Here is a 14,499-nt window from a genome sequence, read left to right as displayed (position 1 = left end):
AGATGATGCTGTTGCAATTAGTGGAAATAAGGAATAGAAGACATGGAGTGTGAATGAGAGTTTGAGTGATTTAGTTTCAGACGTGTTGTGGTGAGGAGTCCTTATGCCATTTAGAAGGAAGTGATCAACATTCATGTGCCCTGGGATTTAGGATTGAAAATTGTGAGCAATCATTTGACACCAGAGGAGTAGCTGAAATCTACAAAATTGGTGAATTTGTAAAGAGGAAGGACTGGGAAAAAGTCATTTGCTACTATTTGTATTTTTTGTAAATTGTTTTTTAGTCTCTATGACTGTTATTAGTTCTGTACTGAAAACACATGATTTTCCTGATGTTGTTGCCATTTCTCCCATATTTATCATCACTGAGAGACAAACCACCTACAGCAGCAGTTTTTCATGTCTAAGAGGATTTAATTTATAGTTATTCCTCTTAGCACTTTTCTATGTCATCCCCAACCCTACGACATTAGTTTGTGTTCATATCTGACACAGAACACATATGCAAGGCATCAGCAGCAGCACTAACTGCTAATGGTTTCAGGGCATTTTTCAGCTTTTGAAGGGATTTTCTTTATTTAATGTCCTCAGACTGGATGTACTTGAGGTGTCAGTATTTTATTATTTGTTTTATGTGAAAACAAAAACACAGAGAGGTAAAGGTCCTTGCCTGGTGACTCAGGTGCTAAATGGAAGAACTGAGATTTGAATGCAGGATCTTTGACTTTAAATCATGCACTCATTTTCTGCCATGTTGCTGATGCCTCACTGTGCGGAGAGAAGGAAAATAATGACAACTTTGATGTCAGCACATCTGTTTTGCTTATTATTCTTCTCATATGGCTTATTAACCTATCCGAATAATCATTTCTACTTAACAGATTACAAAGGCTGACTTAGAACAGCGCCATCCTCAGCTCGATTATGTTTTTACATTGGCACAGAATTTGAAAAATAAAGCTTCCAGTTCCGATGTGAGAACAGCAATTACAGAAAAATGTAAGTTTTTTTTTTTAAAGTTATGTATCATCATCCACTTTCCCTGCAAATGGTGACACACACACACATACACACACACACAAAAAAAAACCACACATTTTCAAAGATTATTCAACTTAGAGTAATAGTGTTTAATATTTGTTACTCTTTATTTATACAGAAACGTAGCTTTTTCTTGTTTTTATCTTTTGTGAACATTGTTACAATGACCTTATGAAGCCCTTAATTATTACGATCATGACTCTTAAGTAATTACTTACACGTTGGGTTTTCTTCTCTTAACTTAGGCTTTCTTTTAGAGGAATAAAAAAAAGTCAGAGAAACGCACAAGAATGCAAATCCTTTCTCTCATTATACTGTATTCTCTAAAATCAGGTCTTAGTATGTATTTTAACTCAACCCAAAATTCAGTCCACAAATATTTATTGAACAACTACTATGTGCTTATGTGACTGACATTAATTTGGGGATACTTTAGTTAAAAATGAGAGAAAACAACAACAAAAAATAAACATACAAAACAATAGCAAACAAAGATTCTTGCTTGGGGTTTGCATTCTAGCTCAGAAGCATCTAGCTTCTACAAACCCTTCTTAGTGGAAATGTACTACCAATAGCAAACGAAGTCTAAATTCTCAAGAGTGACATCTAGGGATTGTCACAATCTGCTGCCACTACCCCTTCTCTCACTTCAGCCCTCAGTCCAGCCTGTAGTTATGCTGTTATTCCTTAAAATATCCTGACATTTCCTGGTCTTCTTACCTTTATTCACATTATTTTTTTTTTTCTCTTGGCCTTTTCTTCCCAGGTGAAATTCTACGCAGCAGCTAAAATGTCACCCCCTTTGTGATGTCTTTCCCTCCTCTTCTGGTCCCTGGTGAATGTTAATTTCTATTTTTAGTTCCTTCTATGGCCTTTCCCCCCATAGCTTTATTATAGATCTCACAACTACTTCAATTCTCTCTCCCTTCCATAGATTGTGAATATCCATCTTTCTGCCCTCGGGCCTTTCACAGTTCCCAATACAAATTAACTACCTAATAAATGCTTGTGGCAAAATATAAACTGGAAGGATAAAGCCTAATCTTTCTCAAGGGAAGGAAGTCAGCTACTCTTCCTGTAAAAAGTATGTTTTGATTTCAAAAAAAATCATGGTAGCAACAAGGGTATTATAGGAGATACATTAGAAAAGAACTTTTAGTGTATGAAAGTGTTGGCTTATTTTTACTAAATACATTGTTTTCCTTCTTTTCTCTTTTTGTGAATGGATGGATTGTGCCTATTATGGAACTTTGGAGTGAGCCAGTTTCCCTCACATCGCAGGGGAGCTCCTCTGCTCTAGTGATACTAAACTATCGACAAAACCATTTCCAGTTTGCTTTTTCTATCATCTTGATGTTTTTTTTTTTTTTTTTTTTTTTTTTTTCATCACCTCTCTTTTTGTCCAAAACTTCTTTCAGGTGTTTGTTTGTTTGTGTATTCGTTTTTACAAGACTTTCCTTCTCCTAAATATCTTCCCTTTCCTATTTAATGTACACACTCTATTTTCTCTCTCTATATAAATATTTCTGTGTGTGTAGATGTTCTATAGCCTTCATCACTCCTCACTATATGAAAAACTCTTCTCAGCGGGAATGTCCTGCTACCAATAGTAACCTGGTTTTAGGGCTTAACACACAATGAATGGGACAATTTACTTATTTTTTATGACAAACCTGTGATATTTACTCTCGCTTGATGTCTTTGGTTTCATTTGTTTAATGTTAAAAGATTCTATTAGTAATAGAATTGGTCATAAGTACTTTATGTAACTTTTTAATTGATGGAACATTATGATAGTTTTGTCCTCTCTTAAGTTTAAAACTTAAGCAATTTATTTAAACAGCTACGACATCATAAAACAGATTGTCTCATTGAGCAAGTTTTAAAGAATGATGTCACGTAAGTATAACTTAAGGTCTTCTGAACAACCTTAAGTTGATAGCTTTTTTTTTTGCTTGTTTGTTTTTGAGATGGAGTTTCACTCTTGTTGCCCAGGCTGGAGTGCAATGGTGCAGTCTTGGCTTACTGCAACCTCTACCTCCCGGGTTCAAGCAGTTCTCCTGCCTCAGCCTCCCAAGTAGCTGGGATTACAGGCACCCGCTACCACGCCCAGCTAATTTTGAATGTTTGGTAGAAAGAGGGTTTCACCATGTTGGTCAGGCTGGTCTTGAACTTCTGACCTCAGGTGATCCACCTGCTTCGGCCTCCCAAAATGCTGGGATTAGGGGCGTGAGCCACCGCACCCAGCCAGTTGATAGCTTTCATGTTTTACTATAACCATATATTATCCCAAGAACTTTGCCAAAGTGTTCCATGATAACTCAGCTGGAATGTTTTGTTTTAGTTACATTCCTCCTGGGCCTGGTACTTAACTATAGCCTTTCTTTTTGTCTGATAATCAAAGCATCTTCCAGCAGTGTGGTTTTAACATTCTACTTACTTATTATCAGCAGGTTCTTGCAGATATTCTAAGTTATTGTTTATTAGTACCTCAGTTCAAGATTACAAACTAACTCTGAAGTGATTAATACAAAATTTAAGGCTGGGTGCAGCACTTACAAAAGATTTAGGGCCTCCCAGCACTTTGGGAGGCCGAGGCGGGCGGATCATGAGATCAGGAAATCGCAACCATCCTGGTTAACACGGCGAAACCCCGCCTCTACTAAAAATACAAAAAATTAGCCGGTCATGGTGGCAGATGCATGTAGTCCCAGCTACTCGGGAGGCTGAGGCAGGAGAATGACGTTAACCCGGGAAGTGGAGGCGGAGCTTGCACTAAGCCGAGATCGTGTTGCTGCACTCCAGACAGAGCGAGAATCCGTCTCGAAAACAATATATACAAATAAAAATAAAAAATAAAAATTTAAGTTTCCAACTGGGCGCAGTGGCTCATGCCTGTATTCCCAGCACTTTGGGAGGCCGAGGCAGACAGGTCAGGAGTTTGAGACCTGGCCAACGTGATGAAGCCCGGTCTCTACTAAAAATACAAAATTAGCCGGGTGTGATGGCACACAAGTGTAATCCCAGCTACTTGGGAGGCTGAGGCAGGAGAAGCACTTGTACCCGGGGGCGGAGGATGCAGCAAGGCAAAAGCTGAGCTCGTGCCACTGCGCTCCAGCCTAGGCAAGGGATCGAGATTCTCGCTCAAAAAAAAAAAAAAAAAAAAAAAAAAAAAGTTTCCTTAGATCTCTCTGTCTTTAAAATCATGTTAAAAATAGAGAAAGGAGAAGAGAGGAAGCTACAAGAGAAATAGAGAAGGTGATAATGAGTAAAAGGACTAGAAATAAACAACAATAAAAGACGAGGGACAAGAACCAGTGTGGAATTTTTATGGTGAAGAGCTGCTGGGTGCATAGTACATGAGTCTCTTTTACTTTTAGTGTTTCTCTTGAACTTGAACATATAAAATTCCTTTTAGAAAATTTTCCTGCTACAGTAAAATAAATGCAAAAATATTCTTACACAGTTCATTTTCTTCTAAAATCAAGACTGCCTGAGAAAAATCTCCTTTGAGGGTAACAAGTGACTGTCTTAAAGTTCTATCATGAAGTACTGTTAAACCCTACCTTCATCAAACCAGGTCTATAAATACAACTATAAATACAAAATTAAATAGAAAATTATTTTCTTTATAATGTTTTGGTAGTGTCTGTTTATAATAGTAGATATTTTCTTGTGAGTTGTTTTAGAGCACTGAAAATAGAGTTCAAGATTTTTTTTCTCAAGCATGGTTTCAGAAATATATCAATTGTATAGGATGGCAGATGTGTATTAAAATTCCTTTAAAATGTGTTTATCAGCTCACCTTCTTTCTTTTTTCTGCTCATAGACTTATTTGTGATACATTTGATATCTGGTATTTTTTCTTTCTCCTGAGAGTTACATGTTGGGATTTTTTTTTTCTTTTATAATGCTACCCTCAGTGGAAAGGGTCAAGAACCAGTGGGATGGCACTCAGCATGGTGTTGAGCTAAGACAGCAGCAGCTTGAGGACATGATTATTGACAGTCTTCAGTGGGATGACCACAGGGAGGAGACTGAAGAACTGATGAGAAAACATGAGGCTCGACTCTATATTCTTCAGCAATCCCGACGGGATCCACTCACCAAACAAATTTCTGATAACCAAGTAAGACTCATCAGATATTTTTTGGCAGTATTATTTTGTTGGATACACTTTTTTTTTTCCTATTGTTCACTGTAATTCTTAACAATAGGACCTTGTCATGTTTTTTTCCTAAGTTCTTAGAGTATATATTGAAATTTATTGAAAAATTTGATCTGGAAGATTTTTCTGAAAAATTTCTGGAGGCGTAGCAAGTAAGAATGTGCATGACTTTTTGCAAGTGAAACACACCCTCAAATCAGCATCTAGAAAGAGAACATTTTCAAGATTCCAGGAAGCCTCTTTTGCTCCCTTCCGTTCTGTATTAGTCTGTTCTCACATTGCTATAAATAACTACCTGAGACTGGGTAATTTATGAAGAAAGGAGATATAATTGACTCACAGTTCATTTGAGGGATAATGTAGTGAAGCATGACTGGGAGGCACCAGGAAATTTAAAATAATGGTGGAAAGCAAAGAAGCAGCAGGCACCTTCTTTACAAGGCAGCAAGACAGAGAGAGAAAGATAGAAAGGAGAAGTGCCACAGATTTTATTTATTTATTGGAGACATTGTCTCACTTTGTTGCTGAGGCTGGAATGCAGTGGTACGATCTCAGCTCATTGCAAGCTCCACCTCTGGGTTCAAGCGATTCTTGCCTCAGCCTCCCAAGTAGCTGGGATGACAGGCATGCACCACCACACCCAGCTAATTTTTGTATTTTTTGTAGAGATGGGGTTCTGCCATGTTGCCCAGGCTTATCTGCAACTCCTGAGCTCAAGTAGTCTACTCACCTCGGCCTCCCAAGTGTCACACACTTTTAAACCATCCGATCTTGTGAGAATTCACTATCACAAGAACAGCACGGGGGAAATTCATCCCCATGATCCAGTCACCTCCCACCAGGCTCCTCCTTCAATTGAACATGAGATTTGGGTGGGGACACAAATCCAAACCATATTACTTACTTACCCTGAAGGTTATTTTTATTAATAAAATGTTCCAAGACTTTCTTTTGAGGGCTACTGTAGTGAACAAATCAGGTAAGTTTAGTTTCCTTTAATGTCTTTTTAACCAAACGGTTTTATTAATTTCATAATAGCAAGCATCTTTTTTGTCATCAGGTCAGTTATAGAGTTGATAATATTGAACAACTATGGTAGTTTTAAAAGTGCTTTTAAGATTCTCTGTATAAAATTATAAAATAGTCTTGAATTAGAGATTTTGGTTGTGAGGTTATAGTTTGGTATAACATTTATTTGCCTTTCAGCTAGCCTAAGATAGAAGTGTATATCTGTGAAGAATTTAAGAGAGTATACGTAGAAAACAATCAAAAATGTGGAAGTATGTTTTTATTCTCCACAAATGCAGACTTTACTTGGTTACAGTTTTAAAAGCAGGTGGCCAGTTATACGTGTTTCTGGATCATTCTCTGTGTTTGTGATACTGCTGATTGTTTCCACCAAGTGATTCCTAAGTCCTAGTGAAGCCCCTGACCCCTTAACTAGAGGAGTACAATTAAAATGATGTCAGTGTTTCAGTTATCATATTAGAAGATTATTTTCTAATCAGCAGTGTGGTTATTTTCTTCTGAAACCTTAGGCTGATTTAAAATCTTCCCAATTGCTACAAAAAGCATTATATTAAAAGTTTCAGTCGTCATTTAGATTTCATGGTGAGTACCTTCATCCAGAGACTCTCAGAAGCTGAAAAACTATATCAAAGAACCAATGCCAGTGGACAAATTCAGCATCAGTTTGGCTATTCAAGTAAACTCTCAGTAAACCTTGCTTGGCAGCTTGATCCATTCAAGTGGTTCTTTGTAAACACACCTTGTGATCCAGGGGCAAGTGATGGAAGATGTCCATGTTGTTGATCCTTCACGTTTCTCCAGGCATGTATGCAGGAACTCTCTCTGTATTCAGTCCTTTGTGACGCATGTCCCTGTAAGGATCAGAGGTACAACAGAAGGAATGAAAAAGACAAATGGTTTGAGGAAGGAAAATATCTCAAAAAGAAAAAGATAATAATCTTGTAATATTGTCATCTATGTACCTGATCACTTTCTTAGATAGTTTCTTTTCACTTCTCCTAATTTTGGTTTCTGCTTCATATAAGAAAGGATTTGCCCCCAGTCTGTTTTCATCTCATGATATCTGTATCTAAAGCATGTCAAAATCTGCTGGGAGTACTATTGTTTTGATGATACTAATTACTGAGTGACCAAGTCTAACAAACAGACCTGCATTTGCACCTCAGATACTGCTTCAAGAACTGGGTCCTGGAGATGGTATCGTCATGGCATTCGATAACATCCTGCAGAAACTCCTGGAGGAATATGGGAATGATGACACAAGGAATGTGAAAGAAACCACAGAGTACTTAAAAACGTCATGGATCAATCTCAAACAAAGGTAACTCTAAGGCCCTGGCAGGTGAATGTATATTGTCAAGTTGAGAATTTGATTGCTTTGGCTTTCTCATGGAAACCTGGCCAAACATGTGGCTACTGCAAGTACATTTTATGTTTTTTTGTTTTTATATTGTGATGTGCTGAGTTAGTATTATCATACTTAGTTCAGAATGTATGTTTATACAATACGTATTTGAATTTTTACAATGGAGTTTTGTTTTTTTTTTGTTTTTTTTTAATCAGCCTAAACCTTGCCAATGATTACGTGCTCTGATTATCTTATACTCTTGGTATTATTTGGAATACACTTTGTAGTACACTGAATGTAAGGAGTGCAGGTGTTTACAGATGCATCAGGGTAATAGTATCCCTAAAGGTAATTGTAATAGTGTGCTATTTGGGTGGGGCATCCTAAGTTGAGGACCAGACACACATGGACCCAACACTAAACCCCTGAAATAATCTACGTGCATTTAGGGTTTTAGTTAATTTACTATCTTTTTTCCCATTACTTTGTCTAGTCAGAGTATTTGGAACAGCCCAAAATAGAATATGTGTTTACAAGAGAATTTTCTGTCACTTGAACACCTAGAATTTGAGAAACTATAAACAGTGATTAGTATCTCTTTAAGATTGCGTATTTATATTCATCACTAGTAAAAAAAGATATTTACATCATGAATATAGTACTGGGAATGCTTGTGTCTAAGTGAAATCACGTGCATCGTTATCTATTAAAATGCAAGTGTCTTAAAACCAGTTTGGTATCAAAACACATCTCTTTTGCCATGAATACAATGGGTATTAGAGCACTTTATATTCTTGATATATTCCTGATAATAAACTATGACCAAGCATTTAATAACATTTTGACATGGAGAAGTTTTATACATTTCCAGAATGTTATTTTTAGTTACAATCTCTGAAGCTCTGAAAACTCGAAGAAGAGAGTTGTGAGGGCAGAATGTGAGGTTGAATGTGTTGTTAGATATACCTAGGATACTGGAGAAAATAAGATTGGGTTAGCAAAGACAAAACTTCGCAAGTGGTTAAAGCAGAGTGAGTATAATATTGGTCTTTCTAACATTTTACTACAACTTTTCTCTTTTATTATAATAGGTTATTTGGATATAGTAAAGATATCATAACTCACGCGGGGAAGAAGGTGAATTAAAAACAGCTTTAACCTTAAGAGATATAGTCCTTAAATATACTTTATCTTTGTGTTTCCAAAAGTTCCATGTACAAGAGTTAGGACTTGTTTTCCCCGTAACTTAACAAAAAATTGATCCCTTAGGAATGTGTCGCCTGGTTTATTTAGAACCTCCAATTCTTTTTTTTTTTTTTTTTTTTTTTTTTTGCTTCTACTTTGTAAATATTTTAAGACGGCCTACAGCAGTAGTTGGATTAGATGGAAGAGGCAATTAAAAATGAATTATATTGCAAGGCGATTTTTCATTTATCATAGCTAAGACAATCACAATGTTCCAGTTGCTTTGGAGTTACAAGTGGTTGTCTTATTGTTTTTCTTTGCATTTGGTGGTGGGGGAAATAAGTAATTATATTAATATTTAGACATGATTTAGATATATTGTTATCTATAAAGCAGGGAAAACAGAGCAAAACTGGCTCATAGGATCCCTTCACGAATGACAACTAGGGCTTCTATATGTAAAGAGAGTTTTCTCTTTTAAATACAGTGATATTTAAATTTTTAACTATTTTAGATGGACATCTTTGTAGAATATATAAATCTTTCTTTGCCTTCTTAAAGCTTGTGAATGTATATTTAACTTTTTTTTTTTTTAATTCTTGGTATTATTGTTGCAAAGATAGAATTAAAGAACTTTGATGGATATAAGTGACCTTAGAGTGCTTCCGAACCAGTATTTCTCAACCTTTCCTTACATTATTGCTTCCCTAAGGAGCCTTTGTAGACTCATCTCCCCCATGAAATTTTAATACCATGATATACTGTGTACTGTATGGTTGTGCTTTATATATAAAAAGAGTACATTTTTTTCACCCTCCCCCTGAAAAGAAATAACCATTTATTACCTCTGCTGAGAATACATGGTCTAATCTAATGTTGTTAGACTCAGAGAAGTTAAATGACATGTTCAAAGTCATGCAACACAGTCAGGATGATATTTTTCTATGCTAAATGGTAATACTCTTCATGCTCTGAGTTCTGAAGAATTGGCAGTAAATTTATTCAGGCTGCTATACTTTGTGAGATTTGGGGCTTTGTTTTGTGCATATGAATTTTGAGTATCATCTCATTGGCAGGCACTGTACTAAGCTCTTCACACACATCATTTCGTTTAATCTTCACAACAACCGCAGGAGAGAGGTAGCATTTTCATCAGTCCTGTGTTGATGAATAAACTGAAGTACAGAGAAGTTAAGGAATCACTCAAGACCACACAGCTTATAATGGCAGAGCTGGGATTGGAATTCAAGCTTGACTGGCAAGTCAGGCTCTTATCATCTCTAAAAACAGTTTCATTTTTCTTCTTTCAATCAGACTGTCAGCCTTTGCTGACATTCTTGGTGACTGCTTTGTGTACCCGCCTCTCAGTTCTGTCTATAATTCCGCTTACTGATTCTTATCTGTGTTGAGTTTAGAAGCCATATCAGATGAAAGATATGGACCTTTTTTATGCATAATGTAATGCACTCCAGTACATGGCCATCACACCCTGTCTAATGGCTGCTGAGAGGCCTTTTTACCATGGCTGCCCTCTTATCTTCCAGCCTATTCTGTATATACATCATTGTCAGCCAAATTCTGGAGGGGTGAAGGGTTGTTATACTTGCACATGGAATACTGTGCAGCATAATGTGTGAAGTTCAATATCATCTTTCAAAGGAAATGTTTTGTATAAATTGCAGTTAGCCTAAATAATTTGGCTATTCACAATTTTAAGTCCACAGTCCCTTATCTACAATGCCAAAATCTAAAAACAGCTTTGATAACAGAAAGCTTTGAATTGCCATGCGGGTATTTATTAAAGTCTTTATTTATTCTGATTAGTGTGAATGGCCTTGTTCCTTGCTGCAGAAATATTAATGTGTTTGATTGCTTCCCCAGACCCTGTTCAGGAGTAGTAGTTAATATAGTTACTTTCATAATATTAGTATTCTAATGTTCAAAAAAATCTTAATTCTGAAACACAACTGAATCCTGATTTTTTGGATTCTTTGTACAATAGGCCTGTCTCTAATGTTTCTAACTAATCTATATATCCTGACCACTACTTTTTTGACTTATAACTTTTTTTTTCCCTTCCATCTCTTAATGCTAATTAACAAATTTTCTAGTGCCTGTTGAGATAGTGATTGTTGAAATGTGTTTATAGCACAGTCAGTGTTGATGCCTGATTTGGGTCTGAAATGCTATTTTAGCTGTATATATTTTGGTACTCCAGGGCCAAAATAACATTCTATAACACACACACACGTATTCACACATGTATAACTATGTGTGTATAGATGTGTTTGCACATGCATGTATATACAGGTATGTGTATATATATGCACACCCATGTATATGCACACACAGTTATCTACACTGAAGCATTGTAGAGGAAATGAGACAGCATAGCTGTGTGCTGTAAACAATTTCTTAGAAATCACTAATTTCTCTGTCTTTTTCTCCTTGTCCTTATCCCATGAAGTCACATTTTACCTTGCCTATGTTAAGGTATTTCTAGGTTGGTACAGGTAGAACAGAAAGCACAGAATGTAAGGAATATGGGGCAATCCTTGGTTAAAAGCCCATCTTATGCACTTGCCTTTTGTGCTAACTTGTAGGAAGTTATTTCAACTCACTGAATCTCCATTTCCTTGATTCTAAAGTGGAGAACATGTCTAATATGTAGGGTTATTGTGATATCAAAAGTTATGTGTAAAAGTTCTTAGTAGGTAGTCTATACTTAAGAAAAAGTTGCCCAAACTGTCATCATCTGCTCTTTCATATGCCTTTCTGATAAATCCACTGCTTTTAGCCACATGTACCGTACTTTCTGTGGTTAAATTAGCAGAAGGTTGAGTCAGTTGTTTGTTCATAGTCATTTCAAACTCTTTCTACTTTAATGATAAAATACTTGATTGTCTGCTTTTCTGAGTGCAGTATAGATATTCTAAAACTTTGTTAACACATAAAATTTCTTAAAAAATGTAGTTTCCTTGGTTTGCAGAATTATCACAGTTGCTGAATTTACCTTGCAATTAAGCATTTTCTGCCAAAGCAAAAATCAACCATCCTGGGAAGGAAAGGTACAGAATTTAAAAAGACACAATTTTTTTTAAATGATTTTATTTATTTTATTTTATTTTTTATGTTCCAGGATACATGTGCAGGACATGCAGGTTTATGACATAGGTAAATGTGTGCTGTGGTGGTTTGCTGCATCTATCAACCTATTACCTAGGTAGTAAGTCCAGCATTCATTAGCTATATATCCTGATGCTCTCCCTTCTCCTGCTCCCTCCCTACGGTCCCCTCCCTGGGTCCATGTGTTCTGATTGTTCAGCTCACATTTATAAGTGAGAACATGTGGTGTTTGGTTTTCCGTTCCTGCATTAGTTTGCTGAGGATAATGGCTTCCAGTTCCATCTATGTCCCAGCAAAGGACATGATCTCATTCCTTTTTATGGCTGTATAATATTCCATGGTATGTAGGTACCACATTTTCTTTATCCAGTCCATCATTGATAGGTATTTGGGTTGATTCCATGTCTTAGCTATTGTGAACAGTGCTGCAGTGAACACACACGTACATGTGCCTTTATAATAGAATGATTTATATTCCTGTGGGTATATACCCAGTAATAGGATTGGTGGGTTGAATGGTAGTTCTATTGTTAGGTCTTTGAGGAATGCCACACTGTCTTCCACAACAGTTGAATTAATTAACATTCTCACCAACAGCATAAAAGCCTTCCTATTTCTCCACAGCTTCACGAATATCTGTTGTTTCTTGACTTTTTAATAATTACCATTTTTAATAATTACCATTCTGACTAGCATGAAATGGTATCCCATTGTGGTTTTGATTTGCATTTCTGTAATGCTCAGTGGTGTTGAGCTTTTTTTCATATGCTTGGTCACATAAATGTCCTCTTTTGAGAAGTGTCTGTTCATAAGACACAATTATTTAATGTGGGAGGCACAAATACAGATTTATCCAGTAAGATAACTTTATTTTCTTCTTTTGAAATGGTATTGTCTTTCTCATTAATGTTTATTAGTTAATAATGGCCAGCTAGACATGTGGAGTGTATATAGTTTTCAAAAGGTTATTTAAAAATTGTGTATACTAAAGATTGATTTTGTAACTATTCTGAAAACAGGTTAAGTTTCAAAAATTTAATTTTGATTGATTTTCCAATTAATTTTGTTGTATATTTGGAAGCTTCTATTATATGTTATTACTTTTTCAGTAATGATGTTTATTGTCCCTATAGATTAATAAAAATGAAGCTTTTTTCAGCAATTATTCTTTGTCCAATTTGGTCAGTTCTTTTTAACAGTCATCAATAGAAGATACTCATATTGGGATTGTTTCATAAGGCCTGATAACAGCCAGGCTCAACCTTCAAGCTCTTAAAACGAATGCTGTAGCAGCTGTTGTTCCCGAATGAATGGGCTTAGGTGAAAAGTACAGGTAGCCTTATCCTCCTAGCATGTCCCAAACTATGAGGTTCGGAGATTTGGGTCAGTCAACTTGATTTATCCTCTCGGAAGCTTACTTCTTTCCCTGAAAATCACCTTTATTTTTCAACTTGTTTGTTTTCTCTGCTAGCATTTGATTTTTAGTTTTCCCTTCCAAGTTGGGAATAAAGCTGGCCAAAAAGAGAAGTATAAAAATTATAGTCTTCTATATTTTCCTCTTCTGTTATGTTGTTTTAATATCTCAAGTATCATTTTATTACTTTTTTTAAAAACAATCGCCAACAATGTCTTTGTGATAAATGCCTGTGAATGTTAGTGTTTTCATTTTGTAAATATCAAACTCAAGCATGCAGATATTTTCTCAGCACATTTAGCTCCATATCAAACAAACTAAAGAGCCAATGCCCACAGAAACAATGCCCACAGTCTTTGTTTTTGTTTTCATTTGTTTCTTTTTCCATTCATTGATTAATCAACTAGTTAAACAAGTATTTATTTAGCTTCCTATTTGCCAAGCTCTGTGACCAGCCCTAAAGATTCAACCATAAATACACCGTGTTCCTGCTCCCAGGAAGCTTACATTGCTTAGGAGGAGCCATGCAATGTACATAAGTGGTAAATAAGAACATAATACATAATTATAGGAGATTGTTTTGGAGGCGAGAGAAATTAAAGAGGTGCTATGTAAGAGAGGGGCTTAACTGAGGCAAATTTAGAAAGCATAACTTGGTGGCATTTGAACTGGTTCTGAAGGCTAAGAAGGAACCATCTGAAGAAAATGAGTGAACAGCAAATATAAAAGTCATGAGGCAGGAAAGAGCATAGCATGTGGTTGCAATATAATGAATATGATGGTAAGAGCTTGAGATGCGGTAGGAGAGGAAGGCAGAGGCCAGATCATGCTGAACTTTGTAAGACATGGTATATTAGTCCATTTTCATACTGTCATAAAGAACTGCCTGAGACTGGGTAATTTATAAAGGAAAGTGTTTTAATTGACTTACAGTTCGGCATGGCTGGGGAGACCTCAGGAAACTTACAATCATGGCAGAAGGTGAAGGGGAAGCAAGGCACCTTCTTCACAAGGCAGCAGGAAGAGAATTGCTGAGTGAAGGGGGAAGAGCCCCTTATAAAACTGTTAGATCTTGTGAAAACTTACTCATTATCACTAGAACAACATGGGGGAAACCATCCCTATGATCCAATTATGTCCACCTGGTCTCTTCCTTGACACATGGGATATAGGGGTTATAATTCAAGG

The 14,499-nt window shown here is 36.3% G+C and overlaps 1 protein-coding gene across 8 annotated transcripts in view; it reads left to right on the top strand.

Moving 5' to 3' along the window:
- The window catches only part of UTRN (utrophin), a 576,638-nt gene that overhangs the window by 259,488 nt on the left and 302,651 nt on the right, over window positions 1-14,499 (top strand). For all 8 annotated transcript variants that reach the window (XM_050787306.1, XM_050787309.1, XM_050787310.1 and 5 more), the window contains 3 exons: window positions 882-999; window positions 4,965-5,170; window positions 7,405-7,559. In XM_050787306.1, coding sequence (XP_050643263.1) covers window positions 882-999; window positions 4,965-5,170; window positions 7,405-7,559 — 479 coding nt within the window. The remainder of the gene's footprint in view (window positions 1-881; window positions 1,000-4,964; window positions 5,171-7,404; window positions 7,560-14,499) is intronic.

This window comes from Macaca thibetana, chromosome 4, assembly GCF_024542745.1.
Source record: "Macaca thibetana thibetana isolate TM-01 chromosome 4, ASM2454274v1, whole genome shotgun sequence".
NCBI lineage: Eukaryota > Metazoa > Chordata > Mammalia > Primates > Cercopithecidae > Macaca > Macaca thibetana.
Note: the sequence above shows the minus strand (reverse complement) of the source record. Positions and strands in the feature narration are given on the sequence as shown.